The sequence below is a fragment of the Notechis scutatus genome, chromosome 1 (assembly GCF_049901735.1).
Source record: "Notechis scutatus isolate UNSWTSFEM ecotype Mainland chromosome 1, rNotScu1.2, whole genome shotgun sequence".
NCBI lineage: Eukaryota > Metazoa > Chordata > Lepidosauria > Squamata > Elapidae > Notechis > Notechis scutatus.
This window is the reverse complement of record NC_142009.1, coordinates 9924850-9948741: the sequence shown is the minus strand read 5'-3', so window position 1 is coordinate 9948741 and position 23892 is coordinate 9924850. Positions and strand designations below refer to the sequence as shown.

At 44.5% G+C, this 23892-nt stretch overlaps 1 protein-coding gene across 2 annotated transcripts in view; it reads right to left on the bottom strand.

The window, feature by feature from the left end:
* AATF (apoptosis antagonizing transcription factor) overlaps positions 1-23892 on the bottom strand; it is a 109431-nt gene that overhangs the window by 33187 nt on the left and 52352 nt on the right. For both annotated transcript variants that reach the window (XM_026680472.2, XM_087956561.1), the window contains exons 7-9: positions 23328-23492; positions 19337-19420; positions 694-761 (exon numbers count right to left, since the gene is read on the bottom strand). In XM_026680472.2, the coding sequence (XP_026536257.1) occupies positions 694-761; positions 19337-19420; positions 23328-23492 (317 nt within the window). The remainder of the gene's footprint in view (positions 1-693; positions 762-19336; positions 19421-23327; positions 23493-23892) is intronic.

Sequence of the window (23892 nt, the reverse complement as noted above, 5' to 3'; positions counted from 1 at the left end):
TTCAGTGGGGTGGGGGGGAGTTTTATTCTTGTTTATTTTAGGATTGTTTTTACCCTGCCTTTATTATTTTAATGAATAACTCAAGGCAGGGAACATACCTAATCTTCCTTCCTACTTCTGTTTTCCCCACAACAACAACCCTTTGAGGCAAGTTGGGCTGAAAGAGAGGGGCTGGCCCAAAGTCACCCAACCGACTTTCATGGCTAAGGTGAGACTAGAACTCATTGTCTCCTGGTGATTGGCCCAAAGTCAGCTAGTTGGCTTTCATGCCTAAAGTGGGACTAGAACTCGCCGCCTCCAGCTAGCTTTCATGCCTAAGGTGGGACTAGAGTTCAGTTTACTGGTTTCTAGCCTAGTGCCTTAACCGTTAGACCACACTGCTTTTAAAAGCAGAGCCTCCACAAAAAAAGGAGGTGGAGTGGGGAATTTACTAGATTTATTTGAGACATATTGGTCAACATTCTACTAGGGTGGAAAATGTATGTTTAACATTGGTTTGATGTATGCTGTGCACATTTTTTATTATTTTTGTCTTCTTTGTAATCTTTGTATTTTTGTTTCTGTAGGGTTTTTTTTTTTACAACTTATCTTTGAAATAAATAAAATGTATTAGGAAAAAAAGGGTCTGAAAGTGAGCTATCAGTTGCAGAGCCTCTATATCTTGTTCAAGGCCTGTGATATTGAAGCATTTACCTGCCCATCGCCACCTGGTCGTTGGGATCCAAGGAAGTGGTTTTGCGTTCAATAAGTTCCCGGAGAAGCTAGAAGCAAGAAAAACGGGAAATGACATTGAGAAAGAGCAGATCAAGACGAAGGTGGAAGCAAAGGATCATGGTGATCTTTCCTAGATTTGCACCACGACTTCTGAAGCTAGGAGCCATGCTTTCCAACAGCTGTTCTCTCCTGATTTTTCCTTCTGTTCTACACCTGGAGAGAATTATTCTGAGTTATAACTTCTTGGTTTAGAAAAACAACTAGCTTGTGTCCATTGCTTGACTCTTAAATCTGCATTGTTACCATTTGATGTAGCTAAATTAGGGTGATATGAATCTGACAGTCATATACTTATGACCTGGTTCCTAAGATCGGACGGCACCCCCTTCCCCACGCATAAACCAGACCATAGCAAATAATGGATTCGTTTAACAACCACGGTATTCACTTAACAACTGCCACAAAAAAAGGTCAGAAAATTGAGTCGGTCATGGAGTTGACCTGCTTTACGATCATGACTTGCAACTGTGATGGGCGGAGGCTCCATTATGGTTGCAACTTGAATATTATGAATCTATTGTTCTTGATTATATTCTAAGCCAGGGTTTGTGAAAATTAGCCTGGAATTTCCTCAGCAGATTTGGCACCTTTCAAAAAGAATAACAACTAAAACGAAGTAGTCTATTTAATTGCAGAGACATTTTGCAAAAAGCTCAGTCAGATACAAGTCTTCAAGGGTCTCCAACCTTGGCAATGTCAAGACTTGTGGAATTCAATTGCCAGAATTCCCCGGTCCCTAGAAACCACCTAGAACTAAGGAGAAATTTCCTGACAGTTAGAACAAAGGAATGACTTGCCTCCAAAAGTTGTGAATGCCCCAACACTGGAGGTTTTTAAGAAGAGATTGGACAGATATTTGACCAAAATAGTATAGGATCTCCTGCTTGAGTAGGGGGTTGGAGTAAAAGACCTCCAAGTTCCCTTCCAACTCTGTTATTCTGTATTCTGTCATCTCCAGTAGCTTTCGGCCATCGTCATAGAGATATCCTACACTTATTCTGGAGTTTCTGTCAAAAGTATGTCACATATAAGAACCAGCTTTCTTTCTTCATTCTGTGCCAAGATTGAACAAACATGGGATCTCCTACTCATAGAAGATGAGAAACTAAGCTATACTGTGGAGACACCATACAAACCCAGTTTGTCCAAGACAAGCCTTGAAACCCTTTAGGGCCTAAAGGATGGTCTGCCACAAAGAAGTGGGGTGGTTTCAACCTACTCCCCAAAGCACCAGAAGGCAAGGGAAGAAATGTATGGAAACTAATCAAGGAGAGAAGCAACCCGGAATTAAGGAGAAATTTCTTGACAACTAGAACAATTAATCCGTGGAACAACAACTTGCCTCCAGAACAAGGGTCTTAAAACTTGCCGGCTTTGAGACTTGTGGACTTCAAACTCCCAGAATTCCTGAGCTAACACGACTGGAGGAGGAATTCTGGGAGTTGAAGTCCACAAATCTTAAAGCTGTCAAGTTTGACGATGCTCCAGCACTGGACGTTTTTAAGAGATTGGACAACCATTTGTCTAAAATGGTATAAGGTTTCCTGCCTGAGCAGGGGGTTGAACTAGATGACCTCCAAGGTCCCTTCCAACCCTGTTATTCTATTCTGTTCCAGAGATTCTATGGAGATTCTCAATCGTCCAGGTCATGGCTGCCCCAAAGGTACTTTTTCAAGAGGCAACTGGACTCAGGAATTCTGGGAGTTAAAGTCCACAAGTCATGAAAGGGCCACTGTTCCACACCCCTGGTATAGGATCTCCTTGCTTGAGCAGGGGGTTGGACTAGAAGATCTCCAAAGTCCCTCCCAACACTTATTATTCTGTATTCTGTCCTCTCCAGTAGCATTCGGCCCTCATCATAGATACCCCACACTGAGCTTGGAAAGGAAGCCGAGGAACGAATGCAGTATCTTTATCATCAAAGGGGAACGGGGTGGGTGGGGATTTTTGGTGTGACAGAAAGCGGGAGGGGAAAAAAAATGAGGAAAGCGGAATCCACTTGGGAATGCAACACAGAACGCCATTAGGAAGACTTATTGTACTACAGTTAATTTCAGGCGAATCAATGAGCGTTGCGGCATTCCCTTCATCATTTTATGATTAGTTTAATCCGCCCCGTCTATATCAGCTCAGGATCTTTGAAAGATCAGGCAGAAAATACAGGCAGAAAGGTGGGCGAAGCATCCATCTCTGCCCTGGTGGGGTGAAATAAGTTTCACACACGTTAAAATCCCGAGCAAGAGGATGGGGGGGGGGTCCGGGATTAGCAGAAGGTTGCAACGTTCCAGGGTGATGGGATTGCCTTTTGCGATCTTTGGACAATCCAAGTCAATGGAGAAACCAGATTCATTTAACAACTCTGCTTACTAACTCAACAACTGCAGTGCTTCTCTTAACAACTGTGGCAAGAAAGGTCGTAAAATGGGGCAAAACTCACTTAACAACTGTCTCACTTAGCAACAGAAATTTTAGGGTCAATTATGGTCATAAGTCATGGACTATCATTCTTCCGTAAAAGGCTTACTATCCCATTGATGGGCACAACATTCTTGAGTACTGAAAAAGGTACTGAAAAAGTCCGATATTGTATAATTAAAAAAACAACAACAATGATTTTTTTAAAAAAAGTTGGTAACTCTTTCCTACACATTCAGGAATCAGTTGCTTTATCTATGCCTCTGTGCTGTGATCTTCTATATAGATAACTCTATCGATCATTCCCCAGGGTACCTATTTAAAATTTGGCTAAATAAATAAAAATAAATAAAAACTTACCATGGGATGAGATGGGCCAAGAGAGAAGAAATAACTTTGCTCTCTATCTGATAGCTGTAACTCAAATCTTGGTAGTCTTTCTCAACCTTGGTAACTTTGAAGATGCATGGACTTCAATTCCCAGAATTTCCCCCAACCTGTATGAAGTGCCCAGCCAGCACAGACTTCAACTACCAGAATTCCCAGCCAACTTGGATTGGATTCCCCAGCCAACTTCCAGAATTCCCTAGCCAGTAAGATAGCTAGGGAATTCTGGGAATTGAAGTCCATACATCTTAAAATTGCTATGATTGAAAAAATTCTACTCTGGCATCTTTACCAATTAGACTTCAACTCCCAGAATTCCCTACCTAGCCATACTAGCTAGGGAATTGTGGAAGTTGAAGTCCATACTGGTTGGGGAATCCATACTGGCTAGGAAATTCTGGGAATTTTTAAGTCCATACATCTTAAAGTCGCTAAGATTGAAAACAACAACAACCCTGCTCTGGCATCTCTACCAATTAATGTTTGCTGAACAAATATTATACATTAATAAAGCAAAACCATAAAACCCTTCCTCCTTAAGTTCTCTGTTTATTCTTCCCTTTAAAGAAAAATAAATACAGCCAGCCGTTTTAAAAGCATCCCATGATGGTTCTTCGGTTTATTTTACTGCCAAATTATTATGACTGTAGCAATTATATTCAGGGCCCTTAAGTGCAAAGGGACAACCATTTTGTTCTCAAAAGGCTAAGAAGAGAAACCGGGAAACCCAACCAGCTTCCTCCCTCCGTGCCGCTTCTCTGATTGATTCTCCCACATCTTCCTGGGCACACAATCTATCAGTTTATCTTCTCCACTTCATCACAGTCACTCCTGGCAGCTAAATACAAGGCCCAAATCCACCCCGTACAGATGGGTAACATAGCAAACCGATGTAAGGACAGCTGAGCTTTGTAAACAGCAGCCCTGCAGGGCTCGGCTGAAAAGCATTGTGGAGTTGGCAGCCAATACTGTAACGTTGGGGGTCTCCAACTTTGGCAACTTTAAGACTTGTGGACTTCAACTGCCAGAATTCCTCAGCCAGCAAAGTAAGAAGTAGGAATTCCTGGTTTTTTTTAAAAAAAAATTTTTAACCAAAAAATACTTTGGAAGGTACTTCTTCCTACTCTGGGGCACCATTTTGTCATTTTAGTTCATTATTTTAGAGCACAGGTAACCACCAGGTATTTCCGCCGGGGTAAGCGAGCTTGTTAGACAATATATTTTTTTTATCTTCTGCAGAAAATGACCTGTTAAGACTTTTAATAAACATGTTAGTTTATTAGGTGGGATTTCCCCCCTACTTTTTCTCCCCCAAAAAAAACACTTTCAATGTGTGTGAGGGTTTGTTTGTTTGTTTGTTTGTTTTGACAAAGTATGTATTCTTGTCTTTTTGGTCATTGCTTTTTAGACAGTGAAACCAGTCAATTTTTTAAATAAATACATTTCAAGTCCTGATCAAGAGGGTGGCTGTGTTTGAAATTTTATTTTTTTTCTTTCTTTTCTTTCATTATTTTTCTTTCCTTCCTTTTCTCTGTTTCTCCTTCCTTCCTTCCCTTTCATTTGTTTGTTGTTTCTTTTCTTTTCCTTCCTTCTCTTCTTTGCCTTTTCTTTTTTCCTTCCTGCTTGCCTGCCTGCATGCCTTTCCCTCTTTCCTTCCTTCCAATGGAACAAAAGTTGCCCTTGGAAGTGGTGGGAGTTTCATCCCTGGAGGCGTTCAAGAAGAGACTGGACTCCCATCTGTCAGAAATGGTGTAGGGTCTCCTGCTTGGGCAGGGGGTTGGACTAGATGACCTACAAAGTCCCTTCCAACTCTGATTATCTGTTTAATCTGTTTAAATCTTCCTTCTTTCTTTTCTTCCTTCCTTTTTTCTTTCCTTTCTTTCCCTCTCCTTTCCTCTGCTCTCCTTTCCCTCTTTCCTTTCTTCTTTTCTTCCTTCCTCCCTCCTCTCTCTCTCCATTTCTCAGGAACCTCCCATTAAGTTCTTGTACCACTTGAAGTTCTGCCATCTGAAAAAAACCTGGTTTAGGCTTATATGTTAGTCAAAGCCAATTCATGGCAATGTGGAAGAAAAAATTGGTTTTCACTGGCTGGCAAAATAATAATAATAATAATAACTAAAATCAGGACATGAGGAGCAACTAGACCTGAGGATCCTAACATAACCAGGGAACGTTAACAAGGAGGGCTAACTTCTGAAGTCTGAATCTCAACTGGCCTGCAGGCTGCAAAGTTGGAGAAGCCGGTCTTACTAAAGCTCTGAAGGTTTTGTTGTCGCAAAGAAGTTTTTGAACCCAATCAGGGCATACTAATAACAGTACAGGAAATCTCAAGTTGTGACTGTAACAGAGCCTGGCCATCATGGTCATAAGGACAGTTGTAAAGCAGGTCATCGTGTGACTGGACGTGATTTTGCCCTTGAAGCAAATATGGCGGTCACAAAATGGCAGTCCTTAGCAAATCCATGGGTTGCTATGGGGTGTTTGCCCCCCTCCCAGAAACCAGAAGTGAACACCGGTTTCCAGGGGAAAAAACATTGTCAATCGCAGTCATGTGACCACGGGATGCTGCAAATGGCCATAAATACAACCTTGTTGCCAAGCGCCCAACCTGTACTCGATATGACCATGGAGGGGAGATGTTGTAACTTCAGAACTGGGCCGTAAATCCCTTTTTGGGGTGTCTATTGTAATGTCAAATGGTCACTAAGTGATCAGTCATAAGTCGAAGGCTATCTGTAATAAAGTAACATTAAACGTACCAGCATGGAAGGGGAGGATACCCCATAGGAAAAAAAATTAGATTGCTTGCACGTAGGCACGTGCACAGACACACACATACACACACTCTCTCTCACACACACAGTCTTGTAGCATTTCATTTTTTGAAAAATATAATTAGATTTTTCTGCCTTTTGGTCCACGGCCTCCCAGCCAGCCAGCTTCCCCCCCCGCCACAGGTCTCCCCAGATGGATTCCAGAGCCAAGCAAGGGCTTCAAAATACAGGATAAATGATAAACTAATTTACTGAAAGAACTGGTCCTTTTTTTTTTTTTCCATTCTAGCACGGTGTCTAAAAAAAAAAACCCAGGAAGAAGAACAAATATCCCCTGTCCTTCTCCTGAAGCTGTAATATTTCATGGGGCCTCAGCAACTCCGACTGAAATTTATTTGCCAAAACAGTGAGGGGAAAAAATGTAGCCAGGCCCACACATATTCCCATTAGGGATGACAAATATAAGGAAATCACACCCACAGCATTAAAAAATAAATAAGAGTAAAAACAAAAAATGCCTGGGAAAAGTAACTGCTAAATCCAACTGGCTTCTTCTCCCCATGGTCCCTGAAAAATGGGCACCATTTTGACTTTTTCTGTGAACCAGGTAGCTTGGCTCACTTGCGTGAGTCATCTTTATCTGAAACGGTATAGGGCCATGATGGCAAACCTATGGCACGCGTGCCATAGGTGGCATGCAGAGCCCTCTCTGAGGACACATGAGCTGTCACCCCAGCTCAGCGCACGCGCTTTCTGCCAGCCAGCTGACTTTCAAGTCTCTGTTGCGCATGTGTGGGGCGTATGCGGGAGACCCCTGCGCATGCGCAGGGGGGAGCGTGGGGTGGTGGTGGCATGCAAATGCGTGAAGGCAAGGGGAGTGCAGAGGGGAAGCACACCCGTGTCCCATTTTTGCTCCCAGGAGGCTGCAGGGAGGCCTTCTAGGCCCAAACAGGGCGTGGGGGGGGGGTGCGGCATGGCCCACCTGCTGCCCGTTTTTGCTCCCAGGAGACTGCAGGGAGGCTGTCTGTCTATTTATCTATCTATCTATCTATCTATCTATCTATCTATCTATCTATCTATCTATCTATCTATCTATCCACCATCCATCCATCCCATCCCTATCTATATATGTATCTATGTATTTATTTATGTATGTATCTATCATCTATCTATCATCTATCCATCTATTTATCTATCTATCCATCCATCCCATCACCCATCCCTATGTATGTATGTATGTATGTATGTATGTATGTATGTATGTATGTATGTATGTATGCATCTATCTATCTATCTATCTATCTATCTATCTATCTATCTATCTATCTATCTATCTATCTATCTATCTCTGTTTTCTTAAGTTTTCGCAGGTACTTACATGTATGGTATTCAGCTTTGTTCGGGTATTTTCCCACGTCATTATAGTTGTGCATTTAAAGTTGTAGCAACGTTTCGGCAGAATCTCATCTGCCATCATCAGGCTTCTGTATTGTGTTCGTCTGTGAGTCAGACTTTCACAGCCGTTTCAGTTTTAAATTTGAGGCTAGCCTACTGCTGTGCCAGAATGGTTTTTTCTTAATCCTGATTGGTTGGGAGTCTTGGTCTGTGTTTATTGGTCTTGGAGTTTGCTGTGTTCTGCTTGATTGGTGTTTCTAATATCTTCTGTCTGTTTTGTGGCTTTTTTTTTTTGTCTTGGTTGGCTGGCAACATTGTGTTCCTGTATTGGAGGCTTTTCGTGCGGCTTGGCTCTGAATAAATGGATGGCTATCATTTATTAGGAAGCTAGGTTTCATCTGGGTGCCTGGTTGGGGTGTGTTTGAGCTGGAGGTATCAGGGGGAGTCTGTTTGTGCCCAGGTGTTTGCCTGGCTTGTGGTGTGGAGATTTGTTTGGGAGTGCAGGCTTCCATTTAATTGACAGTCTGGTGGAATTATCTCTTCTATTCATGCTTTCAGGTCTTTTTTCAATCTCTATGGCTTCTCTGATAATTCTGTGGCTGGGGTTTTCTATAGTGGCTAGGGTTTTGGTGCCATTGACGTTGATGCTATGACCTGTTGCTTTCATGTGTTGGACTAGTGAGGAAGTGTGTTCCAGTTTTTTTAGTGCATTTTTGTGTTCATCTAGGCGGGTACTTATTCTTCTATTGGTCTGTCCAATGTATGTGGCAGGGCATGATACACAGGGGACTTCATATATGCCCTGGTTTTCCAGGTCAATTTTATCTTTGGGGTTTCTTACGATGGCTGCTATTTTTCTGTCTGTTTTATCTATGTATTTATCTCTCTATCTATCTATCCACCATCCATCCATCCCATCACCCATCCCTATCTATGTATGCATGTATGTATCTATGTATGTATGCATGTATGTATCTATGTATGTATGCATATATCTATGTATGTATCTATGTATGTATGTATGTACTTATCATCTATCATCTATCCATCTATTTATTTATCTATCTATCCATCCATCCATCCCATCACCCATCCCTATGTATGTTTCTATGTATGTATGTATCTATCATCTACCTATCATCTATCCATCTATTTATTTATCTCTCTCTCTCTCTCCATCCATCCCATCACCCATCCCTATGTATGTATGTATGTATGTATGTATGTATGTATGTATGTATGTATGTATCTATCTATCTATCTATCTATCTATCTATCTATCTATCTATCTATCCACCATCCATCCATCCATCCCATCACCCAAATCCCTATCTATGTATCTATGTATGTATCTATGTATGTATCTATGTATGTATGTATCTATCATCTATCTATCATCTATCCATCTATTTATCTATTTATCCATCCATCCATCCATCCCCCATCCCTATGTATGTATGTATGTATGTATGTATGTATGTATGTATGTATCAATCAATCAATCAATCAATCATCTATCTGGAAAATTTATATGGCTACCCACTCACTCCCAGGGACTCTAGACAGTTAAAACCCATTATAAAAATTCCAAAAAACCCCAATAACCCACCCACCTAGGCAATAAGCCACTTGATATGCTCCCTCCCACCCTGGATTTCCCACGCCCGTTTGGCAAAACCAAGGCTTCATGGTCGTTAAGTGGAGGAGTACCTATAGCTGGTCACTACAGGATGTTGGATGGCACAAGCCAGTGGAGTTTCTTCTTTAATCTCAAACTTTAGGGAAATGACGGGAAGGATGATTCCCCCCCCCCCCCCAGCTGCGGGAGATTAGAGGTGGATTACATCTATTTCTAGCTCAGCAACAACCCGAGGGAAGGGAATCCCCTCCCACTGCTGATGGGTCGCGGTTCCTGCTTGTTAACTGCCCAAAGCAGTTGACAAGGTGCCGTTTTCTTCATAGACTATTAAGAGAGAGACACCCCCACCCAACGAAGCTTTAAAACGTGCTATTAACCATCTACTCAGCCATTCTGGAGATGCACGCCGATGATAATATTCCTGCCTCGCCATTAACCTATGCGATGGCTGGAGGCGTTGCCAATTTCTGCAAAGAGAAAAAAGCAAAGGAAAACCTAAACGCCCGCCTAATGAGAGCCACGAGATCAACTGTCCGTATTAATCACTCACCAGTTTAATTAAGGTAAACCGGCTTGTCAGAAGGAAAGAAAGCCAGGGGGTGGTGGTGGGGGGAAATGGGCAGATCCTCTCCATCTTTTACTAACATCGGCGGGCAGTCAGTCCGTCGCTGGCTGGGTTTTTGTTCATCGCGCCTCGAAAATTCAAGATCAGACATTTTATACGTGGGTACAGAATATTTGCCACTTTTAGACTTAAAATCCATTCTCCACATGCCCGGAAGCCAGGACTGGAGAGAAACCCAAATCCATTAACAAATATAAAACCACAAAAAAAAATTGTTGCAACATTATCGCCAGGAATCCGTTGCTAGCTATGATCAACACAAAAGTTCCTATGGCCAGGATAGGCAGAAGCAGATCAAGATGTCAGCCCCGAAACTGGCCTCACTGAGGAGGGCTAGGGAGCGGGGAATGGAGATAGATGGGGTGTTGTAGCCAAAACAAAATACTTTCTCGTGAGAACCAAGGACATTCTTGCAGGTGCTCGGAAGGAGTCACCTAGCAACTGGTCAGTATCCTGATTGGACCATGTGACTATGTGAGGACACATAATTCACTGTCACCCTTGACCCTGGTTTTCCCTCCACCCCTCTGGGTGTATCATAATTCATATTCTCCAATGGGACACATCCATAGCCAAGAGTCATCAATCATGTTCTCCAGATAGAATTTTGCATGGCAGAAACTTCAGTCACCTAGTTACTATCTTTGAAAACTATTTATGGAATGCACTTTTGATTTCAAGATTTTTTCTGTTTACTTTTTAATTAGGTGAAAAAACCGCGGGAATAGTCGGAGTTGGTTTTCACCAGCCTGTGCCAATATGACATATCCAATAAACTTATTCTTTGAGGAATATACTTGCCTCAGGGTTTTGTTTGCTACGGGTATATTACTTGGAACCCTGACACGAGATTCACCATTATCGTTTTTAACATCTGTAGAAAAATCAACAGTTTTAACTTCCTGGGTTTTTCTACCCTTGAATGAAAGATGACATCAAGTCATAGATAGGGTTTTTTGGGTTTTTTTTTTTTTTGAGATATGTATATGCTGGGTCAGTGATGGTCAGGAGGCAGTTCCTTGCCAATTTTGACCGAGCTCAAATAGCTAAGCCAAATAGGACCATTTTAGTACTTGAATGGGAGACCACAAAGTGATCCTGAGACTGAAGATTCATCTGGGAAATCCATGAAAAATGCCCAGAAAGTAGCAATAGTAAACAAATTGTATGTGGTTGCCAGGGGGATAGGTGGGTGAGTAATTTTTTCCCCTTATTTTTCTATTTTTCTATAATGTGTTTTTATTATTTGTAAGCCGCCTAGAATCGTTGTAAGCGAGAAAGAGACTATATAAATTTTCAAAATAAATACATTCTTCAGACTGCCCAGAAATCGACATTGATACGACCACAAAAATTGACACAAGTTGAGCTCTACTGAAAACGTTGAGAATTTTTTTTCATGATACAAGATGCTTAACTGCTATTTCAGAGTGTTATGGGCTCTCTTTCACTGACCAAAGGTTCCAATTACAGCAAAAAGTTCAGACGCCCATAGAGCAAGGGTCTTTAAACTTGGCAAATTTAAGACTTGTGGACTTCAACTCCCAGAATTCCTGAGCCAACATGACTGGAGAAGGAATTCTGGGAGTGGGAGTCCACAAGTCTTAAAGCTGTCAAGTTTGAAGACCCCTGCCATAGAGGCATGAAAGCCAAGGACCTTCCAAAGTTGCTTACAAATCGGGTTTCATTACTTTTAAATATAAAGGCATGGATTAATTCTCTCTTGAAACAGATTCAGCTCCTGGTAACTTCTAAGACCCATTTGTATAATAACCCAGTTTAGTCTAGTGGTTAAGGCACCAGGCTAGAAATAAGGAGACCATGAGTTTTAGTCCCACCGTAGATCTGAAAACTGAATGGGTGACTTTGGGCCCATCACCAGGAGATTGTGAGTTCTAGTCCCACCATCACCATGAAAACTGGTTGGGTGACTTTGGGCCAATCACCAGGAGACTGTGAGTTCTAGTCCCGCCTTAGCCATGAAAACAGGTTGGGTGACTCTGGGCCAATCATGGGTGACTCTGGGTCCATCACCAGGAGACTGAGTTCTAGTCCCACCATCACCATGAAAACTGGTTGGGTGACTTTGGGCCAATCCCCAGGAGACTGTGAGTTCTAGTCCCGCCTTAGCCATGAAAACAGGTTGGGTGACTCTGGGCCAATCATGGGTGACTCTGGGTCCATCACCAGGAGACTGAGTTCTAGTCCCACCATCACCATGAAAACTGGTTGGGTGACTTTGGGCCAATCACCAGGAGACTGTGAGTTCTAGTCCGCCTTAGCCATGAAAACAGGTTGGGTGACTCTGGGCCAATCATGGGTGACTCTGGGTCCATCACCAGGAGACTGAGTTCTAGTCCCACCATCACCATGAAAACTGGTTGGGTGACTTTGGGCCAATCACCAGGAGACTGTGAGTTCTAGTCCGCCTTAGCCATGAAAACAGGTTGGGTGTCTTTGGGCTAGTTACTTTCTCTCAGCCCAGCCCACCTCACAGGGTTATTGTTGTGGGGAAAATCAGAGGAGAGGGAGAAAGTATTAGGCATGTTCACTATCTTAAATTGTGCAAAGAAATAACAATAGCAAAGGTGGGATAAGAAATCTAAGAGAAAGGGAGTATGCAGAGAGGAGCACTAGTAAGGAGCATTCACTAGCCCTGATGATGTTACCTAGTTTGGATAATGAAACGTCTACAAGGAAATATTCCAAACTCAGCGTTGAAATGGGGACCTTTCATTTCAAGACTGAGCTACAAACATTCTCCTTTATTGGTAGAATCAGAAATTCTCTTATTAGAGCCAAGCTCAATAAAGGTACTTTTAGCCTTTCTCTGGAGTTGGATTTTCTGCTGTGGTTTCGTTAGTGGGCTCACCCCTAGTTTCCTGGCAATAGTGATCTGCCACTGGGTATACTTTGGATCCCCATTCAGATTTGGGATAGTGCTATTTGAGGGCACTCTCTAATCTTGACCTACTTATAACTTGGAGGCCAGCTGAGGTTGGCTAGATACTGCCACCTGCTGCAATTTACATACATGATAGTTTTGTGTAAATGCTATTCCTGAAGTAAGCAGAATTTCGTTCTCAATGAAAACACATCTGATAAGGGATTCAACCCCATCCCATTTGCTCCTTGGGTGATCTACAGCAGCAGTCCCCAAGCCCTGGGCCACAGCCTCTTCGGAACTGGGCCGCAGAAGTAATGGGTGAGCACGCACATGCGCCAGCCAAGCTGCATTCATGAAAGCAGCATGCACATGAAACAATCCCCTCACCTCCTACCACCACCTCTGCCAGTCGACCGAGCCGGAAGTTGGCCTACAGCCCAGGAAAAAAAAATCTGTAGTTGCAAGAATCTCATACCAAGCAAAAATAACTCCCCAACTTTACATTAACAGATTAACAGAGTTGGAAGGGACCTTATAGGTCATCTAGTCCAACCCCCCTCCCAAGCTGGAGACCCTACACCATGTCTGACAGGTCTCTTCTTGAAAGCCTCCAGTGATGAAGCTCTCACAACTTCCGAGGGCAACTTCTGTTCCATTGGTTGATTGTTCTCACTGTCAGAAAGTTTCTCCTTATTTCCAGGTTGAATCTTTCCTTGTTCGGTTTCCATCCATTATTCCTTGTTTGGCCTTCTGGTGCTTTAGAAAATAGCTTGACCCCTTCCTCTCTGTGGCAGCCCCTCAAATATTGGAAGACTGCTATCCTGTCTCCCCTGGTCCTTCTTTTCCCTAGACTAGCCATGCCCAGTTCTTGCAACCGTTCATCAAATGTTTCAGCCTCCAGTCCCCTAATCATCCTGGTTGCTCTTCTCTGCACTTTTTCTAGAGTCTCAACATCTTTTTTTATAGTGTGGTGACCAAAACTGGATGCAGTATTCTAGGTGTGGCCTTACTAAGGCTTTATAGAGTGGTATTAGTACCTCCCTTGATCTTGATGGTATCCCTCTGTTAATGCAATTTAGGATTGCATTAACTTTTTTGGCTGCCGCCGACGCATACTGCTGACTCATATTTAATTGCTTGTCCACTAAGACTTCAAGATCCATCTCCCAGTTACTGCTAAAATAGTTTGCATGGGCTTATTCTCCTCCAAGAAAGTTTCTGGCATCTGAGTATAAAATAAAAGCCTATAAACCCAGAGATGTGATATTGGGGGGGTCCATTTTTTACAGGGAAACAAGCAAGAAAGGGGTAAATCATATCCCCAAGAAACACAATACAGCTATATAACTTAACAAAGGAACTAAACTTGCCTCTGTCCCAAAATGAAACAAGGCTCTAAAAAGTTAACCCTAACCCACTGATGGATTAGTCCAGCTGGGTGACTTTGGGCCAATCAACAGGAGACGGTGAGTTCTAGTTCTGCTTTATGAATGAAAGTCAGCTGGGACTTTGGGCCAATCACCAGGAGACGGTGAGTTCTAGTTCTGCTTTACGAATGAAAGTCAGCTGGGTGACTTTGGGCCAGTTACTCTCTCTCAGCCCATCCCACCTCACAGGATTGTTGTTGTGGAGAAAATAGGAGGAGGGAGGAGTACTATGTATGTTTGCTGCCTTACTTTTAAAGTCTAATCAATAAAATAATTGCAAACCAGTACGTGTTTAGGACTTATTCATGGGGGGGGGGGGGGAGGATTAAACTAGGGGCCCAGTCCCTTCCCTCTTCCCTCCCAAAGCCAACAAACTTCTTTCATGGTCTGTTTAATTGGGAGGGGAAAGGAAACACACTTCCCCCCCATTTGCTCCTTATCAACACCTAAGATTTGAGCTCCAACCTGTCTGCCAAATCCTGCTTAGTGGCGGAAGAAGCTTAACCAGGTCAGAAAAATGGGTGCTGCACCTCTGCCTGTCAAGAGGTGTCCCCGACCACCACTATTACACAGACAACACAAAGGGGCAATCTTTAGTGTCTGTCTCTTCCGAGAAGTCACCTGAGGAAGAGGAAGGGAAGAGAGAGAAAGAGAGAAGGAGGGAGAGAGGAGCGGGAGCATCAAAAGGGCAGCTGCCTCTTTGCTGAGCAGGCGTCTACCTGTGATGTACAAGCGGCTGCTAAGCTGTCACAACTGCTGCCAGATCCAGGTAAGTGACGGAAGCCACCACAGCTCCGTATTTAAGAGATAGCAGGCATCCCAAAGCCAAGCCTGTTTCACCTTCAGCTGCCAGATGTTGGCATCTGGGACTTCCCTCCTTTCTCTGTTTGACAGGGGTAGACTGTTGTGATTCGCCGGCAGCTGGTGCAGAGGGCAGAGGTTATCTGACAGTGAGGACGAAAGGGAACCAGTCAGGGAGTCTGGCAAGGACTTGGACCAAGGTCCTGCATCCGATGCAGAGATGGGGCCAGGACTATCTGAGAGTGGGGTGTTACCTCTGGAGCCTTTGGAGTCTGGCAGCAGTGAAGCAGAGGACCCCGGGGAACCTGTTCCCAGTGCGTGTGTTCGCAGGGCTGCTAGGAGAGAGAGCAGCGGAAGCAGCAGGGGTGACTTGGGAGTAAGGCTGGGAAGTGATTGCCCCTCCCATAAGGGATAAAAGCCAGCCCTCGGGGATGTGCTCTTTGCAGGAAGCAAAGAAGTTCATTAGACTCTGATTCCTCATCGAAGCCCTGCGAACTCTGGTTTGTCTTTGCTGGAACTTCTGTGGGTTGATATTTCTCAGTAATTGGACTTCTGTTTCTTGGCAGCCTTTTACAACCCTGAAAGGCGTGCTCTTATCTCAGACAATTGTGTTTAATGAGTTTTGGCTGGGAATGCAAAGAACTCCAAGTGTCGCATTAAAAAAGGTTTGCTTTTACACACAGTTTGTGTTTTCTTAATTTGAACGAAGCCTGGGTCAGAACACAGATGGGCAGACATGCCATCGGAGCACCAAGTATGCAAGCACCAAGCCTCTTTAAAAAAAAACCAACACCCCAAATTTCAGACTGGAAGCACTCCTGTTTAGTTGACGCTCTCGGCCTGAGGGCCCCTGAAATCTATGTCTGAAATCCCAAAGCAAGCAGGCGACAACTCTCGGGAACCAAAGGTGTTTAGATTCAGATCGTTCTTGTCTCCGCTCCGAGCTTTAATTTGGATTAACCTTGGCATCCCTGCTCCTTGGAGGAGGGATCACACAGCTGCGACACTGTTCAAGTCTGAAGCCAGGGAACAGCAAATGAAAAGTATGTTGTGGGGCAGACGGCACAATATGATTCGAAGTCCCAACACTGTGAAACTTTACCGGCTCTGTATCCCAGCAATCGATTGCCTGTCTGTTTATTGATTGACACAATCTCCTTTAAGGCAGCGGTGGCAAACATGTGACACACTTGTCAAAGGGGAAACACCGCGGCGTTTTGGGTGACATGCCAGCGTTCACCAACACCCAGCCACAATTACTCTGAGCGGCATGCCCCATTCTCATGCAATTTTCTAACCATCTCCTCCTCTGCCGTCCCCTTCTCCTTTCGCCTTTTGTGACCTTCTGACAAGCAAAGCCAATGGGGGAACCAGATTCACTGAATCGTGTTACTAATTTAGCAATCGTGGCATTCCGGCCCTCTCAAATTCCTGACAAATAGATGGGGAAGAAATGGAGGTAGTGACAGATTTTATTTTCCTGGGCTCCAAGATCACCGCAGATGGGGACTACCGACAAGAAATTAAAAGACGCCTGCTCCTGGGGAGGAAAGCTATGGCCAATCTAGACAGCATACTAAAAAGCAGAGACATCACCTTGCCAACAAAAGTGCGTATAGTCAAGGCTCTGGTTTCCTCAGTTGCAATGTATGTCTGTGAAAGTTGGACCATAAGGAAGGCTAAGCGCCAAAGAACGGAGGCCTTTGAACTCTGGTGCTGGAGAAGACTCCCTTGGCGAGTCCCTTGGACTGCAAGGTCATCCAACCGGTCAGTCCTAGAGAGGAGACCAACCCTGACTGCCCTTTAGAAGGCCAGATCCTGAAGAAGAAACTCAAAGACTTTGGCCACCTCATGAGAAGGAAGGACTCACTGGAGAAGAGCCTAATGCTGGGAACGATGGAGGACAATAGAAGAAGAAGGGGACGGCAGAGAAGGAGGTGGCTGGATGGAGTCGCTGAAGTAGTAGGTGTGACCTTAAATGGACTCCGGGAGATGGTAGAGGACAGGAAGGCCTGGAGGAACATTGTCCATGAGGTCGCGATGGGTCGGACACGACTTCGCAACTAACAACAATTTAACAACTGCAGGGATTCACTTAACAAATGTGGCAGAAAAAAAGTCGTAAAATGGGACAAAATTCACTTAACAATTTTTTCACTCAGCAACACAGACTTTGAGCTCAATTATGGCCATACGTTGAGGACTACCTGTACTCTACTGCAGAGATGGACATTTTGTCCCTGGGTTCAAATACACCCCACTTTTTTTTTAAAGGAAAGGAAAAGAAGAAAGGAACCTTTAGGGGCCTTTTAGAATGCAGAATTGCAGGCTAACTCTGCCCACAGCTGAAGTTCGATCCTGGTGGGTCTCAGGTTTGACTCAGCCTTCCATCCTTCTGAGGTCGATAAAAGGAGGACCCAGATTATTGGGGGCAATATGCAAAATAATGCTTTCATGTTGTAAACCACCCAGAGAATGGGGCAGGATGCAACAACATGGGGCAGGATGCAAGCCTAAAATGCTGTTGCTATTGCTATTTATTCACAATACAGATAGTCCTCGACTTATGGCCAGTCACTCAGTGACCGTTTGAGAGCACAAAAGATGAAAGATCTGTCTGGTGGTAGTGATGAGCCAGTTCTGAAGTTTCGATGGCCACCCTCACCTGCAGTCACATGATCACGTGTCGGATACAGGTAGTGTTCTGACCCAAACCTTGTTCCAAGGAAACAAACATGAAAAAGAGGTAACAGCAAAACCTTTTAATGATTCTTTACTAATTCCATCCCGGTTAAAAGGTTGTTTCAAACTAATTGTCTCTGATAAGAACAAGCCTTGCCAAGGTTGTGCAAGGCTGCCAAGAACACTAGATAAAGTTGCCAAGAAATATTTCAAACACAGAGTCTCCAAACACAAACCAAGATATTCTGAACATCCACAAGTCTTTGAGTGCAAAAGCTTCTTTGCTTCCTGCAAAGAACTCCGGTTTCTCAGCTGGCTTTTATCCCTTAAGGGAGGGGCCATCACCTTGCAGCCTTACTCCCGAGTTACCCGTGCTGCTGCAGTTGCTCTTTCCTTTGAGCAGCCCTGTGTGCATGCACACTGGGCACAGGCTCCTCAGGGACCTCTTCATCGCTGCTGCCAGCCTCCACAATCTCCGAAGGCAGCATTCCACTCCCTGATGGTCCTGGCCCCATCCCTGCATCACACGCAGGCCCCTCATCTGAGTCCTCGCTCTCCGAGACCTCAGCTATCCATACCTGCTGCCGGAGAACCACAACAGGTAGTCCTCAACTTACGACCACAATTGAGTCCAAAATTTATGTTGCTAGGTGAGACACGTGTTAAGTGAGCTTTGTCCCTTTTTACAACCTTTCTTGCCACAGTTATTAAGTCAATCATCGCAGCTGTCAAGTTAGCAGCATGGCCGTTAAGTGAAGCTGGCTTCCCCGTTGACTTTGCTTGGCAGAAGGTCGCAAAAGGGGATCACCAGACCCAGGGACCACTGCAACCGTCATAAATATGGGTGCCAAGTGTTTGAATTTTGATCATACGATTATGGGGATGCTGCAGCTGTTTTTTCAGTGATGTTGTAACTTTGAACAGTCACTGAATGAACCTATCATAAGTCAAAGATTACCTGTACTCGGCTATACATGCAGCGCCCCATGGTCACAGTCCCCCTCCCCAAAAATGGCATTTATAAAACCAGCCCACAGTGAACCATTGGTTTCTTTTAATTACCGCAACAGTCACCTTACAACTGCACTGTTCACTTAGTGACCGTGGCCAAAATTATCATATAATCAGGTCAGTCATGTAAGTGATTTATGATGGTCATGACTTACAGCTTGCGATGGGCAGGCTCCATTGCGGTCATGCGCCGAAGAGTACCTGTAACGTTTTTCAGTTCATCAGCATGCGTGTCGGGATGGAAATGGGCATCCAAGGAGAACATCTGAATGTCATTTTAGAGGAACATTTTTCCCTACTCATGCCCAGCTATGCTGGCCTCAGCAGCAATCAGATCAGTTGAGAGGTTTACGTGTGTGTGTGTGTGTGTGTGTGTGTGTGTGTGTGTGTGTGTGTGTAAAACTCTGTTTCACACAACTCTTCAGAGCCAGATGATGGGGAAAAAACCCCCAGTAATGGACACTTAACGTGTCCAGGTGGCTTTCCTTCAACACACTGTGCTTGTCAGGCGAGACTCACCTGGTGATAAAAGTCATCGTCATCGAAGATCTCCTCGTCCAGGTCTTTGAGGTGGGCATTTGACATCGCTGGAGGAAGCGTCTCCTAGAGGGCCGAGGAAAAAGAGATACTTCCATGAGGACTGTCACAGCTCCAAGCTAGAACAGTGGTGGTGGTTCTTAAACTGGGGGTTACGTGTGTGTGTGTAATCCGGGCGTACCCTGAGGGTAGTGGAGCCATTTGCGTTTGCTTGTTTGTGAGTCAAGGGTGGAGTTTGAGAATGCCACTGCCAAAACTTGTGTAAAACAACAGATCCTGGGGAGGTGAAGACAATGACAGCATTTGAGAGTGGGAAAAGGTAATTGGGTGAAACGGTTTAAGAACTACTGATCTAGATTCACAGTGGCTTTTGTAGATAGCAATAGCACTCAGACTTATATACTGCTTCACAGTACTTTATAGCCCTCTCTAAGCGGTTTACAGAGTCAGCATATGGCCTCCAGCAACCCGGGGTCCTCGTTTTACCAACCTTGGAAGGATGGAAGGCTGAGTCAACCTTGAGCCTGTCAGGAATTGAACTCCTGGTAGTGGCCAGAGTTTGCCTGCAATAGCACTTAGAGTTATATACCACTTTACAGTGGTTTCCAGCCCTCTCTAAGCAGTTTGCAGAGTCAACCTATTGCCCCCAACAACCTGGTCCTCATTTTACTGATCTTGGAAGGATGGAAGGCTGAGTTAACCTTGAGCGGGTCAGGAATCGAACTCCTGGTAGTTGGCAGAGTTTGCCTGCAATAGCAATAAGACTTATATACTGCCTCAAAGTGCTTTCCAGCCCTAAGCGGTTTTACAGAGTCAGCCTCTATTGCCCCCAAGAATCTGGGTCCTCATTTTAACCGACCTCGGAAGGACGGAAGGCTGAGTCAACCTTCAGCCTGGTGAGACTCGAACTGCCGAACTGCTGGCAGCTGGCAGTCAGCAGGAGTAGCCTGCAGTATTGCAGTATGTAAGTCTAAGTGCTATTGCTATCTGAAGTTTTGTTTGACAGTCAGTGGTGGTAGTCAGTCATTCTAGCTTCCTCCATTTGACCTACCAGGTCAAGAGGTGTAACCAGAAGTAAAGCAATGTGTAGTTCAGACATTTGAAGAATGTCTCCTTACCATCTTCTATACTACTGAAGATCTTGCAGCACCATAAATATAAGAAATCTATTATTACTGAAGCTCTTCTTGTGCATGCAATAATACATTTGCTCATGTTTAAGGTACCACAAGTGTCAAGAGATTCCATGCTACAAGTCAGGAACAAGTAAGCAAGAACTACACAGATTTTATTCAATGCTCCTCTGGGATCAATAGAGAATTTTGGGCAGCCTAACCTTCCTTTCTGGTGAGTCCATTAAGATGGAGATGCTTAAATATACATTGAAATGCTTCTTCCCAGCTTTCTCTCCACCGGAGCTGAGTTGCCATTTAAGAGATAAAGCAGAATCTCTTAGGATAATTTAAACTTTTTTTCTTCTCAGCTTTCTCTTCACCTGGACTGAATTGCTGTTTATGAGATAAGCTGCCAACAGGCTCACTGTCTTTTTCTTTCTTTCTTTCTTTTTGACTGACTACTCTTCCTTCTTTCGCTAACCTCCCCACAACTCTCTCGCAGTGCTTTGCTATTTGTTGCTCCAGAAATCTTCAGAATATGCAAAAATGCTTCATTCTGAATGTGAAGTACCATGAAATCCCCCATTTCAAAAGGGTGACTACTGCCTTGAACTTTAAATGAGCTGTTCCGAGCATCTTGGGGCATGCTTTGACTTCAAAAACCAAGAGAAGCTTTTGTACATACACAATTTGTCTATAATAGATGCACACTCAAACGGACACCGAAGGCAGGGCTGTTCTGTTCCCTTTCCTATGTGCATTCTTTCTGGAGTGAGAAGGTCCGGGAAGACCATCATCCATCAAAAGTCTTTGCACAGCTCAAGCAAACAAGTCCTTGATTTTCAAATCAGATGATAGCTTATAAACATGACATATTACTCTAGTTATCCAGGATTTGAAAGGGGGGGGGGGCGGAGGGAAGCCCACCGTGCATGCAAAATAGGATATTTCACAAGATGTGGCTCTTCAAACAAACATGTCACCCCAGCTGCACCGAACAGCCGTTTCCCCTAAAGGGAACTGGTAATGCTGCTCCATCTCAGTCCGCCTAACCTTGCAGGAAGCAATTTACGGGCAGTCCTCACGAAGCGACCAATCACTTAATGACCGTTTAAAGGTCCTTGTTACCTTCTGGGAGGGGGCTTCGTGGCATTTGAAGAACATCTAGATTCAATCACAGTTTTGTTCCATATAGCATCAACGTTATGAACTCTCGAGTTTCCTCTTTTCGCTATGTATTCAAAATGAACAGTGATTAGTGTGTGTGTACAAAGAGAGAGGGAGGGAGGGAGGGAGGGGGGGAGGGGGGGAGGACAGGGGAGAGGAAGGGAGAGGGGGAGTGGGAGAGAGAATGAGGGAGGCAGGAGGAGAGAGGGGGAGGGAGAGGGGAGGGGAGGAGAGAGGGAGACAGAGGGGTGAAGGAGAGAGGGAGGGGGAGAGAGAGGAGAACAGAGAGCGGAGGGAGGGAGAGAGGGACAAAGGGAAACAGGGGGAGGAAGAGAGAGAGGGAGAGAGGGAAGGACAGGGGAGAGAGGGAAGGAGGGGAGAGTGGGAGGGAAAGAGGGAGGGAAGGACAGGGAGGGAGGGAGAGTGGGAGGAAGAGAGGGAGGGAGAGGGGAGGGGAGAGAGAGTGAAGGAGGCAGAAGGAGAGGGGAGGGACAGGGAGGAGGGGAGAGGGAGATAGAGAGGGAGACAGAGGGGTGAAGGAGAGAGGGAGGGGAGAGAGAGGGGAGACAGACAGCGGAGGGAGGGAGGGAGGGACAAAGGGAAACGGGGAGGAAGAGAGAGAGGGAGACGGGGAGGGAAGGACAGGGAGAGAGGGAGGGAGAGAGGGGAGGGGACAGGGAGGGAGGGGAGAGCAAGTGAGAGAAGCTATATATTTATATATGTATATAGCATGTGTACATGTGTATTCTGTTTGTGTTTGGTTAGATCTATACTTTCTCTAGAGCAGGGCTGTCAAACTCGCAGCCTGCGGGGCTGGCCATGCCACACCCGGTTGAGCAACCGGGGAGGGAGAGGTCACGATATGTCACGTGATGTCTCCATGACGATGCAAGTTTGACACCCGTGCTTGCTCTAGAGAGCAGGCAACAAATGTTCATATTTAATGTATACCAGTGTGCTCACAGTAAAAAAAAAAAGGACACTAGGTTATCTTAGCTTAAAGTTAAAGAGACCTGGAGTTACGACAACTGCACATGCATGCACACACATTTTGTGGTTGTGTGGTTGCATTTGGAGCACTAAGCAACCGGCTTGCATACATGGTGACTTGCAGTGTCCCATAGTCACCTGAACACACACAAAAGAAAAAAAAAGCCCATTGCTTTAAATGGATTCATTTAACAACCACCACAGTTGTGTAACAGTGCGTGACAGGTTGCCCTTGACTTACAAACACAATTGGGACCAAAACTGTTGCTAAGGGATGCAGTTGTTAAGTGAGCCAGGCCCAATCTTACAACCCTTTTCATTGCGGTCGTTAAGTGAATCACAAATCCGGCTCCCCCCCCCCCCTCCACTGACTTTGCCTGTCGGAAGCCCCCTGGATAGGTTGCAAATAATGATCATGTGACCTGGAGCATTGCAAATATTGCTGCCAAGTGCCTCAGTTGTGGCCATGTGACCACGGGGAAGCTATGACGGCTGTAAGTTGAAGGACCAGCTGTAAGTCACTTTTTTGGGGGGACACTGTCGCAACTTCAAGCAGTCATTAAATGAATGGTCGTAAGTTGAGGACTACCTGAAATTTGTTGCGATCGGCTTCCCCTCAATTTCTTCAAAATAAATTTCTACCAACTAAGAGAGCCAATGTGTCCCCCCTGCTTAGTCCAATCTGCGTCATTATTCCTTACCGTCTCGTCCAGTTCGGTTTCTGGAAGCACCTCAGCATCCGAAGGGTTTTTTCCCAGCACCCTGTATGCTGACCTCTTGGTCTGGGTCCGACGGAGCAACCTCTCTTTGTCCATCAGGATGTGATCTACTTGGGTCAAGATGGATCGCTCAAAGGCGCCAAAGCCCTGGAAGACCATCAAGCGAGGTCAGGGAAGAGCAGAAAAGACGCTGTGGTTTCTCCCACTTCCTAACCACCACCCTGTCTTTCTTTACCAGCCAATGATCAGCATATCTATCTATCTATCTATCTATCTATCTATCTATCTATCTATCTATCTATCTATCTATATATATATATATATAAATACAATCTATCTATCTATCTATCTATCTATCTATCTATCTAATCTATCTAATCTATATCTAATCTATATATCTATATCTATAACTCTATCTATCTCTATCATCTATCTATGTATCTCTCTCTCTCTCTCTAATCTCTCTCTCTATATATATCTATAAATACAGTATATCTACCTACCTACCTACCTACCTATCTATCTACCTTCCTATCCATCCATCTAT